The following is a 26,723-nucleotide window of genomic DNA, read 5'->3' as shown; positions in this document are numbered from 1 at the left end:
CGCGGCATAAAAGACAGTAGTTGATAAAGCTATAGTAAACCAATCACAAAACCACTTCTCTTCTGCCCTTTTAGGAGAGTGTATATATATTGCATGCAATAGGCATACTAAATAAAGGCCCATAAAAAGTGGTTTTACATGGGAGATACCGTAGTTCTACCCTAATATCTACTCTTTTACAAATAATCCTTAAGAATTAATATTTCTGAATACAATTTATTAGATGAATAAATGTAAGTGTATAAAAGGGTAATTGTTGACCCATTTATGCCAAACTCATGCCTACTGTACATGCCTTGTCATGGAAGGGGGCCTTCTTCTGAGGTACCACAGGTTTGTGCTGGAAGTGATTGGGAACCGGTAGGACTGGCTTTCGATCACATGTTTACTGTCACAGCCTGTGATTTGTTACCACAGTTATCCCTAAGTGAGACCCATCCCTGTACAGTTTTTCTTCTCTGAATGGAGTAAAAGATACATTGGATTTTTTTCTTCTAATCAGAGGAGAAACATTGAAACATAATAAAAAGTGGGTGTGAAAATAAATACATAAATAAAAAAATATAAAATAGCCAGTTCAGGGCTTGATCTAAGTTAGAGTCTGGGTCAGAGTCATGGTCATAGGTCATGGTCAGTGTGTTTTTAAAAAAAAGTTTTTAGCGTTAGTAACAGTGTGTTTACGTAGGATTAAAAATAATACATACTTATGTACTATCGTAAGAGAATTTATTTCAAGTGTATTTTTGGAGGTGGTTTATGGTAATTGCAAGAAGTTTACAGCTAAATTTTGGGCCAGTTTTCATAGTTACATAGTTTGTCTGGTTGAGAAAGACACAAGCCCATCCAGTTCAACCAATAAAGTTTCCTTTGATAATAAAAAAAAATCAGTAGATATCCATTACTATATATTACCAAATAAACATTCAATTTTTACTGAAAAAAAAAGGTATAATTTACCTGGATACACTTAATGAGTTGTGATATGTACAGTATTACTAACACGTGCCAAAGTTTTAAAACTCGATTCAGGCATTAAGATTTGTTTTACCTCCAGGCATTGAGCTCAATGGGAAGCCTTACATGTACTGTATATGTAAAATAAACACATATGTCTTTAAATTGACTGTAACCTAATAACAGTGATTCTGGTCTTTTCCCTGTTAGGATAAGGATGATTCTACCATAATATCTGAAAAGTCTGAAGAACAAACAGTCCGAAGAAGAGAACATAAGAAAAAACGTTCAAAAAAAGACAGGCTGTCCTGGCCTAAGTTTCAGTCCCTGGCCAATACTAGGTTTTTAGGCCATCGGCGATCTCGAAGTACATCAGAGACTAATGAAGATGAAACTCTAGACATTTCTTCAAAAGTGACAGAGACTAACTTGTATGATGATGAAATATTTGTCACAGAAAAAGAAAAGCAAAATCGTCAAGAATTTTCGGGAATAAATACTCACAGTCAGACAGCAACATTCAACAATGAGGTGATTGGAATGAAAAACAGAAAAGAACCTCATGATAGATCAAAAGAGAAGAGAAGCTTGGATAGCAGCATACATGTTAGTGTAGAACATCATGATGTTCCAAAAACACAGATGAAAAAAGGCTTGTCACTACACTCCACAATCTCCTCATCTAGTAGAGAGACCTCAAGTTTGGAAAGGAAAAACTTACATCCAGTTGAAGTAATAATTGTAAAAGAAAAAAATCTACCATCACCCTGCAAGGTGTCACCAATTCAAAGGAGAAATGGAAGGGCATCAAAGGAAAACATTGCTGCGACTGAAATACCAATAACTCCGTTAACCACACAAGAAGAGTTTCTAAGACCTACTGAGACAAGTGAAATTTCTGATGATGTTTCAAGCCCCACCACAGAAGAACCATCAGAATTTAAACAGAGGAAAAACAAAAAGAAGAAGAAAAAGAAGGAGAAATCCACTGAGCTTTTTCAAGCACAGAAACGAACAATAGATGGCCCAATCAGCATGGATACACACAAAGAACATTCCACAGGTACCTATGAAACCCAGTTCATCATAGACAGAAGAGAAAAAGTAAGTACTGACTTTACTCCGTTGCAAAAACCTGACCATAGAGGTGTTTTGGTTGATAAAGACTCAGTTGCTTTTGGTGTCAAAGAATTGCCGGATGACTCTGACATTAAACTTCAACTACCCATTTTCAAAGGGCCCTCATTTGGTGTCCCACAGCAGGAAGATTCTGATCTTACATTCATAGAGTCTTCTGTCAAAGAAAAACCCCCAGATCAACAGTCGGAGGTGTTAGGTTGGAAACTGCAAATGCCTATTATAAAAATGCCCAAGCTACCTAAACTTTACAGAAAGTCAGTTAGATCTGAAAGTGAAGATCAGTTAGATGCTGCAAATTTGTACATGCTTAAAAAAGATTCTTCGGTAGATCTTGATAGTCATATATTGCCACAAACATATGTAAATGAAGATCAATATGTAGACAAAGTTGGAATTAAGAAACTGAGAGCAAAAATGTCTGTTCCAACAGTGAAGGGACATTTTACCGTAGATGAATCGATCCCATTTTGTGTACAAACGGGTTCAAGCAAAAGTCAGACTATTAGAACTGATGCAGATCAAAAAGTCTTATTTACCCATGCAAATGTAATAACTGATGATAAGGTAAATATTCCATCAGTAAATATCCAAAAGAGTGATTTAGATACAAGTAAACCTGAAGCAGATGATAGTTATATAAAAAATCAGACCCAAGAAATAGTTCTGACAAGCGAGACAGGAACATTCGACTCAAAGTCATTTGATGTTAAAATTAGAAAGCCAATTACTTCTGGAAGTGCTTTTCAAAGATCTGAAGAAAATAAATCGGCCATAGATATTTCTTCAAAGCAGATTTTTTCTGTAGAAGAAATCACTGAAGGTCAGGAAAAGGGTGGTACAGGCGTAGCTTTAGATTATAAAATAAAATCTGTAGATGCACAAGATGAACACAAGGAAAGTGCGTTAAAAATGCCCAGGTTTAAACTTCCTTCTTTTGGTTCACTTACAAAAAGAGCAACCTATTATACAGATGGTAAGATGGAAGTCAAAGAAGATCATGTGGATATCAGAGATGAAGATAGCAGGATAAAAAACTTAGATGACAAAGATAGTGACTTTAAAGATTTACCTACTGACAACATACAAAGTGTAGAAAATAAAACAAGAATGAAATTACCAAAAATTGGGGTTTCCCTTCCAAAATTTAAAGGGCAAAGGGGACAATATACTGTGTCAACAAATGTACAGTATGCAAATAATGAGCTAGAATATGAAAAATTTCAAACACTGTCTGAGGATTTTAAAAGAGAAAGTAAGATAAATGTTTTAGACACTAATAAACAAGACACATTGAACGATATTACTACTAATATAACAAATGTACAAAGAGAAAAATTTAAGAGTACATTGCCTTATTTTCAAATGCCAAAGCTAGGGCTGGCAAAATTAGGTGGTGCAGATCTTGAAGAAACAATTAACATAATTTCAGACACAACAGAAAGTGCAGGGGATGAGGACATGTCAGAAATTTCAACTTTGGATACTTTACAAATGGAACAAATAGGGAACACAGATTCAAAGAGCTGGAAAATTCAAATGCCTTCTATAAAAATGCCAAAGTTTGGCACATCTGAGAAAATGACAGCAGACGTGTCAACCAGTGATCGAACTGCAGATGGAATTGATGGCAAAAAATATACAGAAGAAGAGAAATGTAATGTTCGGTCAATAACTGAAGTAGAAATTTCCAGCTCAGAAAAAGCAGCTTCTGGATCCCAGGAGTTTCCAGAGCCAGACACACAGGAGGTTAACAAAAAGACTGAATTAACATCTGAAGACAGTGATATAGAAAAGTATAGTAGCCCATTCAAACTGCCATCTGTAAAACTGCCATCATTCAGTATGAGTGGTCTAAGGGGCAGACTAAGCCGTGAAGAAACTGATATGGAAAAGTTGCATCCTGTGCTGGAACAGACTAACAATGACATCAGTCTGAAAGACCTAAAAGTAACTAAAAGCAAAAAGAAGAAGAAGATAGTAAAAACAAAGACAGGGAAGGAAGCTTCTCAGAAAGAAAATCAGGAAGTTTCTGAGACTAAAATGAAGGACCGATCAACTCTTAAAGCAGAGGTAACACCTGATCTGCAAGATGTTGGCAACATATCAGTTTTAAAAATAGATGGTGATTTAGAATGTGAGTCAGTCAAAGTGACCAATAGGGAACTCATTGAAAAAACATTGACAAGGACATCTATTAGTACAGGTTTACCTGAGACTCCGGATGGAAACATTTATAATGATGATATAGATTTGAAGCAGAAAACAATTGAAGTAAAAACACATGTTGAGGCAAAGCTTGATGAGCCAGAGAATGAGAGAGAGAATTACATTGAACAGAAACTTAAAACAGATAAAATGAAAAAGTCTAAAAAGAAGTCCAAAAAGGTTTCTCAGTCAAAGAAATCTGAAATTAAAATGGCTAAAAAGTACGAGGAAGCTGACAGTTCTGCAGAAACACAGTCTGATGATTTGAGAGCAGGTGACCCACCAGATAAAGACAGGGGTGTCTCAGAAGCAGAATACAACTTTTTAGAGGGATCAAAAAACAAAGGTTACCTTGCCAAAATCAAAGTGCCTAAACTGGAGCTTCTAGGAACTTCAAGAACATTTAAACAACCTGTGAAACATATTGAAGATATACATGTAGAACAGACAACAAAAGTGACAGAACCTGCCCACGATCAAATTCTTGACCCTCAAAAATTTGAAAATCTATTCATGGAAACTATTATTGACTTAACTGGCAGTAAGGAATATCAAGGAACCGGGGATGAAGATTTTTCAAATAAAATAGAATTTCCAAATGATCAGATGCAGACTATTAATTTGAATATTACTGAGGGACAATCTAGTGGAATTATTGACCGGGAAAATCAGATAATGTACGCGTCATCATTAGATGCAAGTGGTGACCAAGAAACTTTGCCGGTGGATTTGACACATGATTACACAGAGAAAAAAAATAAAACTTCCACTAGTTTGAAATTTCAATTACCTTCTATTAAAATACCTAGTTTTGGGAGAAAGGGGGATAAAAACAAAATTGGTGAAACAGTAACAGACATTTCAATTGAGGCAAGTAAAGCAAGCACAGCATTGGAAGAAACAGCTGTTAAAACTGAAGAATTAATCCAACATGGCTCTCTTGAAGTGATTTCCACAGTGGTAGTGGAGGAGGAAGTAGGAACATCCAGAAGGGATATGCCCACAAAATTCAAAATTCCAATCTTTAGCACCACAGAAGATACAAAAGAATATTCTGTGCATAAGTCCAGAAAAGCAGCTCCACAAATTGACACTGAGACAGCTTTTCAGAAATCCACGAAAGGTATTTCAATGGTGAAAACAGAAGAAACAGCATACAAAGTAGAGAAAGAAGAAACTAAAGATAATGTAGACATGGCAGATACAAAAACTGAGATTTCAGTGTCTGAGGGAGAAGTAAAGACTACAGAAACAAAATCAGACGGTTGGAAGTTTCCAACATTCAGACTGCCAACATTTTCATTATTTGACTCAGCTGCGATAAAAGCAGAAGATGTGTCCAAAGAAATCTCTACTGAAGCTGAAAGTAAGATAACTAAGACAGAGATGATCACAGAGCCTGCAACGACTAAAACGGGTACAAGTGAAAGAGCCGAATCAAGAGAAAAGTCAGAAGAACGTTTTTACGTCACCAAAACTATGGTTGAGAGTGCACTGCTAGAGGGTCAGAAGAAAAGCTTGGAGAAAATGGAAACTGCTTGGAAAGCTTCACAACTGTCATTTCAAGATGACAATCTTGCTTCCAAAACTATCTCTATCACTGCTGATATTGACAGGCGTGAGTTAGTAACAGATGTTCTCACAGTGGAGAAAATAGAAGAGGCAGAGGCAGAGACTGAGAACTTGGAATCTGCAGCTGAAATGCTATCAACCAAAGCACTCGAAATTGAAACGGGAGCAGCTGTGGAGAAAGAATACGCTGAAGAGTCAAAGGCTTTTGAGGAATCACTAATAACTGTACTTCCTGAAATGGATAAGGAACTGAAAGATGAAGTGCATGATATTGAAACAAAGAAAATTGATATAGATAAAGAAATATCTAAAGAAGGTGTGAAAGTAAAGGGTAAAGTCAAAATGCACAAGAAAAAGATTACAAAGGATGAGAAAACTACCACAACTACTCAAACACCTGTTATAGAAGCCATTTCTCCTATGCTGGAAAAAGTAAAAACTCCAAAAGAAGAAACAGAACCAGAGGGATTGAAGCTGCCAAAACTGTCATTATTAGGCACATCTGAGGTAAAAGCAGAAGTTTCATCTAAAGAAACCTTTCAAGTATGTGAAAGTAAAATAACAGACAAAGACGTGGTCATAGAATCCACTACAAATGAAATAGCTGAATCAAAAACAAAATCCGGAGAATGTGATTTTATCACCAGAACTAGCGTAGAGTGCATAATGGTAAATGGCCAAGAGAAAAGACTAGAGGAAGTGCAAAAAGGAGAACGAGACATTGTATCGAAAGCTACTTCTGAAATCATTGATATTGACATGCATGAGTTAGTCAAAGACATTCTTACAGCACAGGAGACAGAAGAAGCAGAGCATGTGCATTTGGAATCTGCAATTAAAACACCCTCAACTGAAGAAACTAAATCTGAGACAATAGAAATAGGTGCAGAAAGGGAATACATTGAAGAGGAAAAGTCTGAAGCTTCCGATCAGTTGCCAATACCTCAAGAGACTGACACAGATAAGAAACTAAAAGTTGAAGTGGATGAAATCGTAACAGAGGATGTTGATGTTGATAAAAAATTTATTACAGACAGCATGAAAGAAAAGGGAAAAGCCAAAAAGCACATAAAAAAGATTACAAAGGTTGAGAAAACCATCACAACTGTAAAGACAGCTGCTGTAGAAGCCATTTCTCCTACACTTGAGCTTCACCAAACCATCCCTGAAATTAAGACTGTAGCAGAAGAGGGTGAAGTAAAGGAAGTTTCTCCACAAACTCAAGTCACTGTGTCCGTTTATGAAGAGCACGTACAGGTCAGCACACCAACAACTGAAACCACCACAGTTGAAGTATCAGTTAAACCTAAAGAATGTGTTGAGAAAGCACAGACTGTAGAAGATGTCTCCATGGTCCTTACTGAGGTGGCAACTACAGTAGTAGAGGAGGAAGAAAGGTCATTTGAATTGAAATTGGCCACATTCAAAATTCCACTCTTTAGTGCCACAGACGTTCCAACAGAATCTTCCGTGGATGAGCCCAGAGAAGCAACTTCACAAACTGTTGCTGAGACAACACTTCAGAAATCCACAGAAGAAATTTCAACCGTGAAAGCAGAAATAACAGCAGAGAAAGAGAAAACTAAACATAATGTAGACACGGCAGATACAATAACAGAGATTTCAGTGTCTGAAGCAAAAGTGAAAACTCCAGAAGAAGAAACAGAATCAGAAAGCTGGAAGTTTCCATCATTTAGGCTGCCAAAACTGTCATTATTTGGCACGTCTGAGATAAAAGCAGATGGATCCTCCAAAGAAATCTCTCCAGAAGGTGAAAGTAAAAGAACTGAGACAGAGGTGGTCATAGAATCTACTTCCACTACAAGTGAAATAACTGACTCAATAACAAAATCTGAAGAATATGTTTACATCCCTGAAACTAGCGTGGAGAGCTTACCGGTAGAGGGAAAAGAGAAAAGCTTACAGGAGGTGCAAACAGAACAAAGTGAGATTATTGTTTCGAAAGCTACTTCTGAAATCGTTGATATTGACATGCATGAGTTAGTCACAGACATTCTTACGGCACAGGAGAGAGAAGAAGCAGAGCATGTCCATTTGGAATCTGCATTTAAAACACCCTCAACTGAAGAAGCTGAATCCGAGCCAATGGAAATAGTTGCAGAAAAAGAATACATTGAAGAGGAAAAGTCCGAGGCTTTTGAGCAGTTGCCAATATCCCATGAGATTGACACATATAAGAAACTGAAAGTTGAACTGGATGAAATCGTAAAAGAGGATGTTGATGTTGATAAGGAATCACCTACAGACAGCATGAAAGTAAATGGCAAAGTCAAAAAGCATAGGAAAAAGATAACAAAGGTTGAGAAAACCATCACAACTGTAAAGACAGCTGCTGTAGAAGCCATTTCTCCTACACTTGAGCTTCACCAAACCACCTCTGAAATTAAGACTGCAGCAGAAGAGGGTGAAATAAAGGAAGTTTCTCCACATACTCAAGTCACTGTGTCATTTTATGAAGATCAGGTACAAGTCAGCACACCAACAACAGAAACCACTATGGCTGAAGTAGCAGTTAAACGTGAAGAAGATGTTGAGAAAACAGAGACTGTAGAAGATGTCTCTGTGGTCCTTACGGAGGTGGCAACTACAGTAGTAGAGGAGGGAGAAAGGTCATTTGGATTGAAAATGCCCACATTCAAAATTCCACTCTTTAGTGCCACAGAAGTTCAAACAGAATCTTCTGTGGATGAGCCCAGAGAAGCAGCTTCAAAAACTGTTGCTGAGACAGCACTTCAGAAATCCACAGAAGAAATTTCAACCGTGAAAGCAGAAATAACAACATATGAAGCAGAGAAAGAGAAAACTAAAGATAACGTGGTCATGGCAGATACAATAACAGAGATTTCAGTGTCTGAAGAAAAAGTGAAAACTCCAGAAAAAGAAACAGAATCAGAAAGCTGGAAGTTTCCATCATTCAGGTTGCCAAAACTGTCATTATTTGGCACGTCTGAGATAAAAGCAGATGGATCCTCCAAAGAAATCTCTCCAGAAGGTAAAAGTAAAAGAACTGAGACAGAGGTGGTCATAGAATCTACATTCACTACAAGCGAAATAACTGACTCAATAACAAAATCCGAAGAATGTGTTTACATCCCTGAATTTAGCGTGGAGAGCTTACCGGTAGAGGGAAAAGAGAAAAGCCTACAGGAGGTGCAAACAGAACAAAGTGACATTCTTGTATCGAAAGCTACTTCTGAAATCGTTGATATTGACATGCATGAGTTAGTCACAGACATTCTTACGGCACAGGAGAGAGAAGAAGCAGAGCATGTGCATTTGGAATCTGCAATTAAAACACCCTCAACTGAAGAAGCTGAATCCGAGCCAATGGAAATAGTTACAGAAAAGGAATACATTGAAGAGGAAAAGTCTGAGGCTTCTGAGCAGTTGCCAATACCTCCAGAGATTGACACATATAAGAAACTGAAAGTTGAAGTGGATGAAATAGTAACAGAGGATGTTGATGTTGATAAGGAATCACCTACAGACAGAATAAAAGTAAAGGGCAAAGTCAAAAAGCAAAGGAAAAAGATTACAAAGGTTGAGAAAACCATCACAACTGTAAAGACAGCTGCTATAGAAGACATTTCTCCTACACTTGAGCTTCACCAAACCACCCCTGAAATTAAGACTGCAGCAGAAGAGGGTGAAATAAAGGAAGTTTCTCCACATACTCAAGTCAGTGTATCATTTTATGAAGAACAAGTACAAGTCAGCACACCAACAACAGAAACCACCATGGTTGAAGTAGCAGTTAAACCTGAAGAAGATGTTGAGAAAACAGAGACTGTAGAAGATGTCTCCATGGTCCTTACTGAGGTAGCAACTACAGTAGTAGAGGAGGAAGAAAGGTCATTTGGATTGAAAATGCCCACATTCAAAATTCCACTCTTTAGTGCCACAGAAGTTCAAACAGAATCTTCTGTGGATGAGCCCAGCGAAGCAACTTCACAAACTGTTGCTGAGACAGCACTTCAGAAATCCACAGAAGAAATTTCAACCGTGAAAGCAAAAATAACAACATATGAAGCAGAGAAAGAGAAAACTAAAGATAATGTGGACACGGCAGATACAATAACAGAGATTTTAGTGTCTGAAGAAAAAGTGAAAACTCTAGAAGAAGAAATAGAATCAGAAAGCTGGAAGTTTCCGTCATTCAGGCTGCCTAAACTGTCATTATTTGGCACGTCTGAGATAAAAGCAGATGGATCCTCCAAAGAAATCTCTCCAGAAGGTAAAAGTAAAAGAACTGAGACAGAGGTGGTCATAGAATCTACTTTCACTACAAGTGAAATAACTGACTCAATAACAAAATCCGAAGAATGTGTTTACATCCCTGAAACTAGCGTGGAGAGCATACCGGTAGAGGGAAAAGAGAAAAGCCTACAGGAGGTGCAAACAGAACAAAGTGAAATAATTTTTTCAAAAGCTACTTCTGAAATCGTTGATATTGACATGCATGAGTTAGTCACAGACATTCTTACGGCACAGGAGAGAGAAGAAGCAGAGTGTGTGCATTTGGAATCTGCAATTAAAACACCCTCAACTGAAGAAGCTGAATCTGAGCCAATGGAAATTGTTACAGAAAAAGAATACATTGAAGAGGAAAAGTCTGAGGCTTCTGAGCAGTTGCCAATACCCCAAGAGATTGACATAGATAAGAAACTGAAAGTTGAAGTGGATGAAATAGTAACAGAGGATGTTGATGTTGATAAGGAATCACCTACAGACAGAATAAAAGTAAAGGGCAAAGTCAAAAAGCAAAGGAAAAAGATTACAAAGGTTGAAAAAAACATCACAACTGTAAAGACAGCTGCTGTAGAAGCAATTTCTCCTACACTTGAGCTTCTCCGAACCACCCCTGAAATTAAGACTGCAGCAGAAGAGGGTGAAATAAAGGAAGTTTCTCCACATACTCAAGTCACTGTGTCATTTTATGAAGAGCAGGTACAAGTCAGCACACCAACAACAGAAACCACCACGGTTGAAGTAGCAGTTAAACCTGAAGAAGATGTTGAGAAAACAGAGACTATAGAAGATGTCTCCATGGTCCTTACTGAGGTGGCAACTACAGTAGTAGAGGAGGAAGAAAGGTCATTTGGACTGAAAATGCCCACATTCAAAATTCCACTCTTTAGTGCCACAGAAGTTCCAACAGAATCTTCTGTGGATGAGCCCAGAGAAGCAACTTCACAAACTGTTGTTGAGACATCACTTCAGAAAAGCACAGAAGAAATTTCAACCGTGAAAGCAGAAATAACAACATATGAAGCAGAGAAAGAGAAAACTAAAGATAACGTGGTCATGGCAGATACAATAACAGAGATTTCAGTGTCAGAAGAAAAAGTGAAAACTCCAGAAGAAGAAACAGAATTGGATGGATGGAAGTTTCCATCATTCAGGCTGCCAATACTGTCATTATTTGGCACGTCTGAGATAAAAGCAGATGGATCCTCCAAAGAAATCTCTCCAGAAGGTGAAAGTAAAAGACCTGAGACAGAGGTGGTCATAGAATCTACTTCCACTACAAGAGAAAAAACTGACTCAATAACAAAATCTGAAGAATATGTTTACATTCCTGAAACTAGCGTGGAGCGCATACCGTTAGAGGGAAAAGAGAAAAGCCTACAGGAGGTGCAAACAGAACAAAGTGAGATTTTTGTTACGAAAGCTACTTCTGAAATCGTTGATATTGACATGCATGAGTTAGTCACAGACATTCTTACGGCACAGGAGAGAGAAGAAGCAGAGTGTGTGCATTTGGAATCTGCAATTAAAACTCCCTCAACTGAAGAAGCTGAATCCGAGCCAATGGAAATAGTTGCAGAAAAAGAATACATTGAAGAGGAAAAGTCTGAGGCTTTAGAGCATTTGCCAATACGCCAAGGGACTGACACAGATAAGAAACTGAAGGTTGAAGTGGATGAAATAGTAACAGAGGATGTTGATGTTGATAAGGAATCACCTACAGACAGCATGAAAGTAAAGGGCAAAGTCAAAAAGCACAGGAAAAAGATTACAAAGGTTGAGAAAACCATCACAACTGTAAAGACAGCAGCTGTAGAAACCATTTCTCCTACACATGAGCTTCACCGAACCACCCCTGAAATTAAGACTGCAGCAGAAGAGGGTGAAGTAAAGGAAGTTTCTCCACAGACTCAAGTCACTGTGTCATTTTATGAAGAACAAGTACAAGTCAGCACACCAACAACAGAAACCACCACGGTTGAAGTAGCAGTTAAACGTGAAGAAGATGTTGAGAAAACAGAGACTGTAGAAGATGTCTCCATGGTCCTTACTGAGGTGGCAACTACAGTAGTAGAGGAGGAAGAAAGGTCATTTGGATTGAAAATGCCCACATTCAAAATTCCACTCTTTAGTGCCACAGAAGTTCAAACAGAATCTTCTGTGGATGAGCCCAGAGAAGCAGCTTCAAAAACTGTTGCTGATACAGCACTTCAGAAATCCACAGAAGAAATTTCAACCGTGAAAGCAGAAATAACAACATATGAAGCAGAGAAAGAGAAAACTAAAGATAATGTAGACGTGGCAGATACAATAACAGAGATTTCAGTGTCTGAACTTAAAGTGAAAACTCCAGAAGAAGAAACAGAATCAGAAAGCTGGAAGTTTCCATCATTCAGTCTACCAACACTGTCATTTTTTGGCAGGTCTGAGATAAAAGCAGATAGATCCTCCAAAGAAATCTCTATAGAAAGAGAAAGTAAAAGAACTGAGACAGAGGTGGTCATAGAATCTACTTCCACTACAAGTGAAATAACTGACTCAATAACAAAATCTGAAGAATTTGTTTACATCCCTGAAACTAGCGTGGAGAGCATACTGGTAGAGGGAAAAGAGAAAAGCCTACAGGAGGTGCAAACAGAACAAAGTGATATTATTGTATCGAAAACTACCTCTGAAATCGTTGATATTGACATGCATGAGTTAGTCACAAACATTCTTACGGCACAGGAGAGAGAAGAAGCAGAGCATGTGCATTTGGAATCTGCAATTAAAACACCCACAACTGAAGAAGCTGAATCCGAGCCAATGGAAATAGTTGCAGAAAAGAAATACATTGAAGAGGAAAAGTCAGACGCTTTTGAGCAGTTGCCAATACCCCAAGAGACTGAGACAGATAAGAAACTGAAAGCTGAAGTGGATGAAATCATAACAGAGGATGTTGATGTTGATAAGGAATTGCCTACAGACAGCATGAAAGTAAAGGGCAAAGTCAAAAAGCACAGGAAAAAGATTACAAAGGTTGAGAAAACCATCACAACTGTAAAGACAGCTGCTGTAGAAACCATTTCTCCTACACTTGAGCTTCACCGAACCACCCCTGAAATTAAGACTTCAGCAGAAGAGGGTGAAGTAAAGGAAGTTTCTCCACTGACTCAAGTCACTGTGACCATTTATGAAGAGCAGGTACAAGTCAGCACACCAACAACAGAAATCAACATGATTGAAGTAGCAGTTAAACGTGAAGAAGATGTTGAGAAAACAGAGACTGTAGAAGATGTCTCGATGGTCCTTACTGAGGTGGCAACTACATTAGTAGAGGAGGAAGAAAGGTCATTTGGATTGAAAATGCCCACATTCAAAATTCCACTCTTTAGTGCCACAGAAGTTCCAACAGAATCTTCTGTTGATGAGCCCAGAGAAGCAACTTCACAAACTGTTGCTGAGACAGCACTTCAGAAATCCACAGAAGAAATTTCAACCGTGAAAGCAGAAATAACAACATATAAAGCAGAGAAAGAGAAAACTAAAGATAACATGGTAATGGCAGATACAATAACAGAGATTTCAGTGTCTGAAGAAAAAGTGAAAACTCCAGAAGAAGAAACAGAATCAGAAAGCTGGAAGTTTCCATCATTCAGGCTGCCAAAACTGTCACTATTTGGCACATCTGAGATAAAAGCAGATGGATCCTCCAAAGAAATCTCTCCAGATGGTGAAAGTAAAATAACGGAGACAGAGGTGGTCACAGAATCTACTTCCACTACAAGTGAAATAACAGACTCAATAACAAAATCCGGAGAATGTGTTTACATCGCTGAAACTAGCGTGGAGCGCATACCGGTAGAGGGAAAACAGAAAAGCCTACAGGAGGTGCAAACAGAACAAAGTGACATTCTTGTATCGAAAGCTACTTCTGAAATCGTTGATATTGACATACATGGGTTAGTCACAGATATTCTTACGGCACAGGAGAGAGAAGAAGCAGAGCATGTGCATTTGGAATCTGCAATTAAAACACCCTCAACTGAAGAAGCTGAATCCGAGCCAATGGAAATAGTTACAGAAAAAGAATACATTGAAGAGGAAAAGTCCGAGGCTTCTGAGCAGTTGCCAATACCCCAAGAGATTGACACAGATAAGAAAGTTGAAGTGGATAAAATAGTAACAGAGGATGTTGATGTTGATAATGAATCACTTACAGACAAAATACAAGTAAAGGGCAAAGTCAAAAAGCAAAGGAAAAAGATTACAAAGGTTGAGAAAACCATCACAACTGTAAAGACAGCTGCTATAGAAGCCATTTCTCCTTCACTTGAGCTTCACCAATCCACCCCTGAAATTAAGACTGCAGCAGAAGAGGGTGAAATAAAGGAAGTTTCTCCACATACTCAAGTCACTGTGTCATTTTATGAAGAACAAGTACAAGTCAGCACACCAACAACAGAAACCACCACGGTTGAAGTAGCAGTTAAACGTGAAGAAGATGTTGAGAAAACAGAGACTGTAGAAGATGTCTCCATGGTTCTTACTGAGGTGGCAACTACAGTAGTAGAGGAGGAAGAAAGGTCATTTGGATTGAAAATGCCCACATTCAAAATTCCACTCTTTAGTGCCACAGAAGTTCCAACAGAATCTTCTGTGGATGAGCCCAGAGAAGCAACTTCACAAACTGTTGCTGAGACAGCACTTCAGAAATCCACCGAAGAAATTTCAACCGTGAAAGCAGAAATAACAACATATGAAGCAGAGAAAGAGAAAACTAAAGATAACGTGGTCATGGCAGATACAATAACAGAGATTTCAGTGTCTGAAGAAAAAGTGAAAACTCCAGGAGAAGAAACAGAATCAGAAAGCTGGAAGTTTCCATCATTCAGGTTGCCAAAACTGTCATTATTTGGCACGTCTGAGATAAAAGCAGATGGATCCTCCAAAGAAATCTCTCCAGAAGGTGAAAGTAAAAGAACTGAGACAGAGGTGGTCATAGAATCTACTTCCACTACAAGTGAAAAAACCGACTCAATAACAAAATCTGAAGAATGTGTTTACATCACTGAAACTAGCGTGGAGAGAATAACGGTAGAGGGAAAAGAGAAAAGCCTACAGGAGGTGCAAACAGAACAAAGTGAGATTATTGTTTCGAAAGCTACTTCTGAAATCGTTGATATTGACATGCATGAGTTAGTCACAGACATTCTTACGGCACAGGAGAGAGAAGAAGCAGAGCATCTGCATTTGGAATCTGCAATTAAAACACCCTCAACTGAAGAAGCTGATTCCGAGCCAATGGAAATAGTTGCAGAAAAAAAATACATTGAAGAGGAAAAGTCTGAGGCTTTTGAGCAGTTGCCAATGCCCCAAGAGATTGACACAGATAAGAAACTGAAAGTTGAAGTGGATGAAATAGTAACAGAGGATGTTGATGTTGACAAGGAATCACCTACAGACAGCATGAAAGTAAAGGGCAAAGTCAAAAAGCATAGGAAAAAGATTACAAAGGTTGAGAAAACCATCACAACTGTAAAGACAACTGCTGTAGAGGCCATTTCTCCTACACCTGAGCTTCACCGAACCACCCCTGAAGATAAGATTGAAGCAGAAGAGGGTGAAATAAAGGAAGTTTCTCCACATACTCAAGTCACTGTGTCATTTTATGAAGAGCAGGTGCAAGTCAGCACACCAACAACAGAAACCACCACGGTTGAAGTAGCAGTTAAACCTGAAGAAAGTGTTGAGAAAACAGAGACTGTAGAAGATGTCTCCATGGTCCTTACTGAGGTGGCAACTACAGTAGTAGAGGAGGAAGAAAGGTCATTTGGATTGAAAATGCCCACATTCAAAATCCCACTCTTTAGTGTCACGGAAGTTCCAACAGAATCTTCTGTTGATGAGCCCAGAGAAGCAACTTCACAAACTGTTGCTGAGACAGCACTTCAGAAATCCACAGAAGAAATTTCAACCGTGAAAGCAGAAATAACAAAATACGAAGCAAAGAAAGAGAAAACTAAAGATAATGTAGACGTGGCAGATACAATAACAGAGATTTCAGTGTCTGAAGAAAAAGTGAAAACTCCAGAAGAAGAAACAGAATCAGAAAGCTGGAAGTTTCCATCATTCAGTCTACCAAAACTGTCATTTTTTGGCAGGTCTGAGATAAAAGCAGATGGATCCTCAAAAGAAATCTCTCCAGAAGGTGAAAGTAAAAGAACTGAGACAGAGGTGGTCATAGAATCTACTTCCACTACAAGTGAAATAACAGACTCAATAACAAAATCTTCGAAAGCTACTTCTGAAATCGTTGATATTGACATGCATGAGTTAGTCACAGACATTCTTACGGCACAGGAGAGAGAAGAAGCAGAGCATGTGCATTTGGAATCTGCAATTAAAACACCCTCAACTGAAGAAGCTGAATCTGAGCCAATGGATATAGTTGCAGAAAAGAAATACATTGAAGAGGAAAAGTCAGAGGCTTCTGAGCAGTTGCCAATACCCCAAGAGACTGAGACAGATAAGAAACTGAAAGCTGAAGTGGATGAAATCGTAACAGAGGATGTTGATGTTGATAAGGAATCGCCTACACACAGCATGAAAGTAAAGGGCAAAGTCAAAAAGCACAGGAAAAAGATTACAAAGGTTGAGAAAACCATTACAACTGTAAAGACAGCTGCTGTAGAAACCATTTCTCCTACACTTGCGCTTCACCAAACCACCCCTGAAATTAAGACTGTAGCAGACGAGGGTAAAGTAAAGGAAGTTTCTCCACATACTCAATTCACTGTGTCATTTTATGAAGAACAAGTACAAGTCAGCACACCAACAACTGAAACCACCACGGTTGAAGTAGCAGTTAAACCTGAAGAAAGTGTTGAGAAAACAGAGACTGTAGAAGATTTCTCCATGGTCCTTACTGAGGTGGCAACTACAGTAGTAAAGGAGGAAGAAAGGTCATTTGGATTGAAAATGCCCACATTCAAAATTCCACTCTTTAGTGCCACAGAAGTTCAAACAGAATCTTCTGTGGATGAGCCCAAAGAAGCAACTTCAAAAACTGTTGCTGAGACAGCACTTCAGAAATCCACAGAAGAAATTTCAACCGTGAAAGCAGAAATAACAACATATGAAGCAGAAAAAGAGAAAACTAAAGATAATGTAGACACGGCACATATAATAACAGAGATTTCAGTGTCTGAAGAAAAAGTGAAAACTCCAGAAGAAGAAACAGAATCAGAAAGCTGGAAGTTTCCATCATTCAGTCTACCAACACTGTCATTTTTTGGCAGGTCTGAGATAAAAGCAGATGGATCCTCCAAAGAAATCTCTCTAGAAGGTGAAAGTAAAAGAACTGAGACAGAGGTGGTCATAGAATCTACTTCCACTACAAGTGAAATAACTGACTCAATAACAAAATCCGAAGAATGTGTTTACATCGCTGAAACTAACGTGGAGCGCATACCGGTGGAGGGAAAAGAGAAAAGCCTACAGGAGGTGCAAACAGAACAAAGTGACGTTCTTGTAACGAAAGCTACTTCTGAAATTGTTGATATTGACATGCATGAGTTAATCACAGACATTCTTACGGCACAGGAGAGAGAAGAAGCAGAGCATGTGCATTTGGAATCTGCAATTAAAACACCCTCAACTGAAGAAGCTGAATCCGAGCCAATGGAAATAGTTACAGAAAAAGAATACATTGAAGAGGAAAAGTCCGAGGCTTCTGAGCAGTTGCCAATACCCCAAGAGATTGACACAGATAAGAAACTGAAAGTTGAAGTGGATGAAATAGTAACAGAGGATGTTGATGTTGATAATGAATCACTTACAGACAAAATACAAGTAAAGGGCAAAGTCAAAAAGCAAAGGAAAAAGATTACAAAGGTTGAGAAAACCATCACAACTGTAAAGACAGCTGCTATAGAAGCCATTTCTCCTTCACTTGAGCTTCACCAATCCACCCCTGAAATTAAGACTGCAGCAGAAGAGGGTGAAATAAAGGAAGTTTCTCCACATACTCAAGTCACTGTGTCATTTTATGAAGAACAAGTACAAGTCAGCACACCAACAACAGAAACCACCACGGTTGAAGTAGCAGTTAAACGTGAAGAAGATGTTGAGAAAACAGGGACTGTAGAAGATGTCTCGATGGTCCTTACTGAGGTGGCAACTACATTAGTAGAGGAGGAAGAAAGGTCATTTGGATTGAAAATGCCCACATTCAAAATTCCACTCTTTAGTGCCACAGAAGTTCCAACAGAATCTTCTGTGGATGAGCCCAGAGAAGCAACTTCACAAACTGTTGCTGAGACAGCACTTCAGAAATCCACAGAAGAAATTTCAACTGTGAAAGCAGAAATAACAACATACGAAGCAGAGAAAGAGAAAACTAAAGATAACGTGGTCATGGCAGATACAATAACAGAGATTTCAGTGTCTGAAGAAAAAGTGAAAACTCTAGAAGAAGAAACAGATTCAGAAAGCTGGAAATTTCCATCATTCAGGGTGCCAAAACTATCACTATTTGGCACGTCTGAGATAAAAGCAGATGGATCCTCAAAAGGAATCTCTCCAGAAGGTGAAAGTAAAAGAACTGAGACAGAGGTGGTCATAGAATCTACTTCCACTACAAGTGAAATAACTGACTCAATAACAAAATCTGAAGAATTTGTTTACATCCCTGAAACTAGCGTGGAGAGCATACTGGTAGAGGGAAAAGAGAAAAGCCTACAGGAGGTGCAAACAGAACAAAGTGATATTATTGTATCGAAAACTACCTCTGAAATCGTTGATATTGACATGCATGAGTTAGTCACAAACATTCTTACGGCACAGGAGAGAGAAGAAGCAGAGCATGTGCATTTGGAATCTGCAATTAAAACACCCACAACTGAAGAAGCTGAATCTGAGCCAATGGATATAGTTGCAGAAAAGAAATACATTGAAGAGGAAAAGTCAGAGGCTTCTGAGCAGTTGCCAATACCCCAAGAGACTGAGACAGATAAGAAACTGAAAGCTGAAGTGGATGAAATCGTAACAGAGGATGTTGATGTTGATAATGAATCACTTACAGACAAAATACAAGTAAAGGGCAAAGTCAAAAAGCAAAGGAAAAAGATTACAAAGGTTGAGAAAACCATCACAACTGTAAAGACAGCTGCTATAGAAGCCCTTTCTCCTTCACTTGAGCTTCACCAATCCACCCCTGAAATTAAGACTGCAGCAGAAGAGGGTGAAATAAAGGAAGTTTCTCCACATACTCAAGTCACTGTGTCATTTTATGAAGAACAAGTACAAGTCAGCACACCAACAACAGAAACCACCACGGTTGAAGTAGCAGTTAAACGTGAAGAAGATGTTGAGAAAACAGAGACTGTAGAAGATGTCTCCATGGTTCTTACTGAGGTGGCAACTACAGTAGTAGAGGAGGAAGAAAGGTCATTTGGATTGAAAATGCCCACATTCAAAATTCCACTCTTTAGTGCCACAGAAGTTCCAACAGAATCTTCTGTGGATGAGCCCAGAGAAGCAACTTCACAAACTGTTGCTGAGACAGCACTTCAGAAATCCACCGAAGAAATTTCAACCGTGAAAGCAGAAATAACAACATATGAAGCAGAGAAAGAGAAAACTAAAGATAACGTGGTCATGGCAGATACAATAACAGAGATTTCAGTGTCTGAAGAAAAAGTGAAAACTCCAGGAGAAGAAACAGAATCAGAAAGCTGGAAGTTTCCATCATTCAGGTTGCCAAAACTGTCATTATTTGGCACGTCTGAGATAAAAGCAGATGGATCCTCCAAAGAAATCTCTCCAGAAGGTGAAAGTAAAAGAACTGAGACAGAGGTGGTCATAGAATCTACTTCCACTACAAGTGAAAAAACCGACTCAATAACAAAATCTGAAGAACGTGTTTACATCACTGAAACTAGCGTGGAGAGAATAACGGTAGAGGGAAAAGAGAAAAGCCTACAGGAGGTGCAAACAGAACAAAGTGAGATTATTGTTTCGAAAGCTACTTCTGAAATCGTTGATATTGACATGCATGAGTTAGTCACAGACATTCTTACAGCACAGGAGAGAGAAGAAGCAGAGCATCTGCATTTGGAATCTGCAATTAAAACACCCTCAACTGAAGAAGCTGATTCCGAGCCAATGGAAATAGTTGCAGAAAAAAAATACATTGAAGAGGAAAAGTCTGAGGCTTTTGAGCAGTTGCCAATGCCCCAAGAGATTGACACAGATAAGAAACTGAAAGTTGAAGTGGATGAAATAGTAACAGAGGATGTTGATGTTGACAAGGAATCACCTACAGACAGCATGAAAGTAAAGGGCAAAGTCAAAAAGCATAGGAAAAAGATTACAAAGGTTGAGAAAACCATCACAACTGTAAAGACAACTGCTGTAGAGGCCATTTCTCCTACACCTGAGCTTCACCGAACCACCCCTGAAGATAAGATTGAAGCAGAAGAGGGTGAAATAAAGGAAGTTTCTCCACATACTCAAGTCACTGTGTCATTTTATGAAGAGCAGGTGCAAGTCAGCACACCAACAACAGAAACCACCACGGTTGAAGTAGCAGTTAAACCTGAAGAAAGTGTTGAGAAAACAGAGACTGTAGAAGATGTCTCCATGGTCCTTACTGAGGTGGCAACTACAGTAGTAGAGGAGGAAGAAAGGTCATTTGGATTGAAAATGCCCACATTCAAAATCCCACTCTTTAGTGTCACGGAAGTTCCAACAGAATCTTCTGTTGATGAGCCCAGAGAAGCAACTTCACAAACTGTTGCTGAGACAGCACTTCAGAAATCCACAGAAGAAATTTCAACCGTGAAAGCAGAAATAACAAAATACGAAGCAAAGAAAGAGAAAACTAAAGATAATGTAGACGTGGCAGATACAATAACAGAGATTTCAGTGTCTGAAGAAAAAGTGAAAACTCCAGAAGAAGAAACAGAATCAGAAAGCTGGAAGTTTCCATCATTCAGTCTACCAAAACTGTCATTTTTTGGCAGGTCTGAGATAAAAGCAGATGGATCCTCAAAAGAAATCTCTCCAGAAGGTGAAAGTAAAAGAACTGAGACAGAGGTGGTCATAGAATCTACTTCCACTACAAGTGAAATAACAGACTCAATAACAAAATCTTCGAAAGCTACTTCTGAAATCGTTGATATTGACATGCATGAGTTAGTCACAGACATTCTTACGGCACAGGAGAGAGAAGAAGCAGAGCATGTGCATTTGGAATCTGCAATTAAAACACCCTCAACTGAAGAAGCTGAATCTGAGCCAATGGATATAGTTGCAGAAAAGAAATACATTGAAGAGGAAAAGTCAGAGGCTTCTGAGCAGTTGCCAATACCCCAAGAGACTGAGACAGATAAGAAACTGAAAGCTGAAGTGGATGAAATCGTAACAGAGGATGTTGATGTTGATAAGGAATCGCCTACACACAGCATGAAAGTAAAGGGCAAAGTCAAAAAGCACAGGAAAAAGATTACAAAGGTTGAGAAAACCATCACAACTGTAAAGACAGCTGCTGTAGAAACCATTTCTCCTACACTTGCGCTTCACCAAACCACCCCTGAAATTAAGACTGTAGCAGACGAGGGTAAAGTAAAGGAAGTTTCTCCACAAACTCAATTCACTGTGTCATTTTATGAAGAACAAGTACAAGTCAGCACACCAACAACTGAAACCACCACGGTTGAAGTAGCAGTTAAACCTGAAGAAAGTGTTGAGAAAACAGAGACTGTAGAAGATTTCTCCATGGTCCTTACTGAGGTGGCAACTACAGTAGTAAAGGAGGAAGAAAGGTCATTTGGATTGAAAATGCCCACATTCAAAATTCCACTCTTTAGTGCCACAGAAGTTCAAACAGAATCTTCTGTGGATGAGCCCAAAGAAGCAACTTCAAAAACTGTTGCTGAGACAGCACTTCAGAAATCCACAGAAGAAATTTCAACGGTGAAAGCAGAAATAACAACATATGAAGCAGAAAAAGAGAAAACTAAAGATAATGTAGACACGGCACATATAATAACAGAGATTTCAGTGTCTGAAGAAAAAGTGAAAACTCCAGAAGAAGAAACAGAATCAGAAAGCTGGAAGTTTCCATCATTCAGTCTACCAACACTGTCATTTTTTGGCAGGTCTGAGATAAAAGCAGATGGATCCTCCAAAGAAATCTCTCTAGAAGGTGAAAGTAAAAGAACTGAGACAGAGGTGGTCATAGAATCTACTTCCACTACAAGTGAAATAACTGACTCAATAACAAAATCTGAAGAATGTGTTTACATCGCTGAAACTAACGTGGAGCCCATACCGGTGGAGGGAAAAGAGAAAAGCCTACAGGAGGTGCAAACAGAACAAAGTGACGTTCTTGTAACGAAAGCTACTTCTGAAATTGTTGATATTGACATGCATGAGTTAATCACAGACATTCTTACGGCACAGGAGAGAGAAGAAGCAGAGCATGTGCATTTGGAATCTGCAATTAAAACACCCTCAACTGAAGAAGCTGAATCCGAGCCAATGGAAATAGTTACAGAAAAAGAATACATTGAAGAGGAAAAGTCCGAGGCTTCTGAGCAGTTGCCAATACCCCAAGAGATTGACACAGATAAGAAACTGAAAGTTGAAGTGGATGAAATAGTAACAGAGGATGTTGATGTTGATAATGAATCACTTACAGACAAAATACAAGTAAAGGGCAAAGTCAAAAAGCAAAGGAAAAAGATTACAAAGGTTGAGAAAACCATCACAACTGTAAAGACAGCTGCTATAGAAGCCATTTCTCCTTCACTTGAGCTTCACCAATCCACCCCTGAAATTAAGACTGCAGCAGAAGAGGGTGAAATAAAGGAAGTTTCTCCACATACTCAAGTCACTGTGTCATTTTATGAAGAACAAGTACAAGTCAGCACACCAACAACAGAAACCACCACGGTTGAAGTAGCAGTTAAACGTGAAGAAGATGTTGAGAAAACAGGGACTGTAGAAGATGTCTCGATGGTCCTTACTGAGGTGGCAACTACATTAGTAGAGGAGGAAGAAAGGTCATTTGGATTGAAAATGCCCACATTCAAAATTCCACTCTTTAGTGCCACAGAAGTTCCAACAGAATCTTCTGTGGATGAGCCCAGAGAAGCAACTTCACAAACTGTTGCTGAGACAGCACTTCAGAAATCCACAGAAGAAATTTCAACTGTGAAAGCAGAAATAACAACATACGAAGCAGAGAAAGAGAAAACTAAAGATAACGTGGTCATGGCAGATACAATAACAGAGATTTCAGTGTCTGAAGAAAAAGTGAAAACTCTAGAAGAAGAAACAGATTCAGAAAGCTGGAAATTTCCATCATTCAGGGTGCCAAAACTATCACTATTTGGCACGTCTGAGATAAAAGCAGATGGATCCTCAAAAGGAATCTCTCCAGAAGGTGAAAGTAAAAGAACTGAGACAGAGGTGGTCATAGAATCTACTTCCACTACAAGTGAAATAACTGACTCAATAACAAAATCTGAAGAATTTGTTTACATCCCTGAAACTAGCGTGGAGAGCATACTGGTAGAGGGAAAAGAGAAAAGCCTACAGGAGGTGCAAACAGAACAAAGTGATATTATTGTATCGAAAACTACCTCTGAAATCGTTGATATTGACATGCATGAGTTAGTCACAAACATTCTTACGGCACAGGAGAGAGAAGAAGCAGAGCATGTGCATTTGGAATCTGCAATTAAAACACCCACAACTGAAGAAGCTGAATCTGAGCCAATGGATATAGTTGCAGAAAAGAAATACATTGAAGAGGAAAAGTCAGAGGCTTCTGAGCAGTTGCCAATACCCCAAGAGACTGAGACAGATAAGAAACTGAAAGCTGAAGTGGATGAAATCGTAACAGAGGATGTTGATGTTGATAAGGAATCGCCTACAGACAGCATGAAGGTAATGGGCAAAGCAAAAAAGCACAGGAAGAAGATTACAAAGGTTGAGAAAACCATCACAACTGTAAAGACAGCTGCTGTAGAAGCCATTTCTCCTACACTTGCGCTTCACCAAACCACCCCTGAAATTACGACTGTAGCAGAGGAGGGTAACGTAAAGGAAGTTTCTCCACAAACTCAATTGACTATGTCAGTTTATGAAGACCAGGTGCAAGTCAGCACACCAACAACTGAATCCACCACGATTGAAGTAGCAGTTAAACCTGAAGAAGCTGTTGAGAAAACAGAAACTGTAGAAGATGTCTCCATGGTGCTTACTGAGGTGGCAACTACAGTAGTAGAGGAGGAAGAAAGGGCATTTGGATTAAAATTGACAACATTCAAAATCCCACTCTTTAGTGCCACAGATGTTCCAGCAGAATCTTCTGTGGATGAGCCCAGAGAAGCAACTTCACAAACTGTTTCTGAGACAGCACTTCAGAAATTCACAGAAGAAATTTCAACTGTGAAAGCAGAAATAACAAAATACAAAGCAAAGAAAGAGAAAACTAAAGATAATGTAGACATGACAGATACAATAACAGAGATTTCAGTGTCTGAAGAAAAAGTGAAAACTCCAGAAGAAGAAACAGAATTGGATGGATGGCAGCTTCCATCATTCAGGCTGCCAAAACTGTCATTTTTTGGCACGTCTGAGATAAAAGCAGATGAATTCTCCAAAGAAATCTATCCAGAAGGTGAAAGTAAAACAACAGAGACAGAGGTGGTCATAGAATCTACTTCAACTACAAAGGAAATAACTGACTCAATAACAAAATCTGAAGAATTTGTTTACATCCCTGAAACTAGCTTGGAGAGCCTATTGGTAGAGTGCCAAGAGAAAAGCCTAGAGGAATGGCAAACAGAACAAAGTGACATTATTGTTTCAAAAGCTATCTCTGAAATTGTTAATACTGACAGGCATGAGTTGGTCACAGACATTCTTACCGCACAGGAGAGAGAAGACGCCGAGCATGTGCATTTGGAGTCTTCAATTGAAACACCCTCAACTGAAATAGCCAAATCTGAGACAATGGACGTAGTTGTGGAGAAGGAATACATTGAAGAGGAAAAGCCTGAGGCTTCTGAGCAGTTGCCAATACCCCAAGAGACTGACACAAATAAGAAACTGAAAGTTGAAGTGGATGAAATCGTAACAGAGGAGGTTGATGTTGATAAGGAATCACCTACAGACAGCATGAAAGTAAAGGGCAAAGTAAAAAAGCACAGGAAAAAGATTACAAAGGTTGAGAAAACCATCACAACTGTAAAGACAGCTGCTGTAGAAGCCATTTCTCCTACACTTGACCTTCACCGAACCACCTCTGAAATTACGAGTGTAGCAGAAGAGGGTGAAGTAATGGAAGTTTCTCCACAAACTCAATTCACTTTGTCAGTTTATGAAGAGCAGGTACAAGTCAGCACACCAACAACTGAATCTACCACGATTGAAGTAGCAGTTAAACCTGAAGAAGATGTTGAGAAAACAGAGACTGTAGAAGATGTCTCCATGGTCCTTACTGAGGTGGCAACTACAGTAGTAGCGGAGGAAGAAAGGTCATTTGGATTGAAAATGCCCACATTCAAAATTCCACTCTTTAGTGCCACAGAAGTTCAAACAGAATCTTCTGTGGATGAGCCCAGAGAAGCAAGTTCAAAAACTGTTTCTGAGACAGCACTTCAGAAATCCACAGAAGAAATTTCAACCGTGAAAGCAGAAATAACAACATATGAAGCAGAGAAAGAGAAAACTAAAGATAATGTAGACACGGCACATATAATAACAGAGATTTCAGTGTCTGAAGAAAAAGTGAAAACTCCAGAAGAAGAAACAGAATCAGAAAGCTGGAAGTTTCCATCATTCAGGCTGCCAAAACTGTCATTTTTTGGCACGTCTGAGATAAAAGCAGATGGATTCTCCAAAGAAATCTCTCCAGAAGGTGAAAGTAAAAGAACAGAGACAGAGGTGGTCATAGTATCTGCTTCCACTACAAGTGAAATAACTGACTCAATAACAAAATCTGAAGAATTTGTTTACATCCCTGAAACTAGCTTGGAGAGCATATTGGTAGATGGCCAAGAGAAAAGCCTAGAGGAATGGCAAACAGAACAAAGTGACATTATTGTTTCAAAAGCTATCTCTGAAATTGTTAATACTGACAGGCATGAGTTGGTCACAGACATTCTTACCGCACAGGAGAGAGAAGACGCCGAGCATGTGCATTTGGAATCTTCAATTGAAACACCCTTAACTGAAATAGCCAAATCTGAGACAATGGAAGTAGTTGTGGAGAAGGAATACATTGAAGAGGAAAAGTCTGAGGCTTCTGAGCATTTGCCAATACCCCAAGAGATTGACACATATAAGAAACTGAAAGTTGAAGTGGATGAAATCGTAACAGGGGATGTTGATGTTGATAAGGAATCACCTACAGACAGCATGAAAGTAAAGGACAAAGCCAAAAAGCAAAGGAAAAAGATTACAAAGGTTGAGAAAACCATCACAACTGTAAAGACAGCTGCTGTAGAAGCCATTTCTCCTAAACTTGAGCTTCATAAAACCACCCCTGAAATTAAGACTGCAGCAGAGGATGTTGAAGTAAAACA

The 26,723-nt window shown here is 38.9% G+C and overlaps 1 protein-coding gene across 8 annotated transcripts in view; it reads left to right on the top strand.

The window, feature by feature from the left end:
• LOC120920636 (protein AHNAK2-like) overlaps positions 1 to 26,723 on the top strand; it is a 120,334-nt gene that overhangs the window by 75,639 nt on the left and 17,972 nt on the right. For 2 of the 8 annotated variants that reach the window (XM_040332824.1, XM_040332822.1), the window contains exons 7-9: positions 1,165 to 11,574; positions 16,432 to 20,157; positions 21,295 to 22,504. In XM_040332824.1, coding sequence (XP_040188758.1) covers positions 1,165 to 11,574; positions 16,432 to 20,157; positions 21,295 to 22,504 — 15,346 coding nt within the window. Of the gene's footprint in view, positions 1 to 1,164; positions 11,575 to 16,431; positions 20,158 to 21,294; positions 23,326 to 25,797; positions 26,710 to 26,723 lie in introns of all 8 variants that reach the window. The other 6 variants (XM_040332830.1, XM_040332827.1, XM_040332829.1 and 3 more) reach the window with 6 other exon arrangements.

This window comes from Rana temporaria, chromosome 13 (assembly GCF_905171775.1).
Source record: "Rana temporaria chromosome 13, aRanTem1.1, whole genome shotgun sequence".
Classification (NCBI taxonomy): Eukaryota; Metazoa; Chordata; class Amphibia; order Anura; family Ranidae; genus Rana; species Rana temporaria.
Note: the sequence above shows the minus strand (reverse complement) of the source record. Positions and strands in the feature narration are given on the sequence as shown.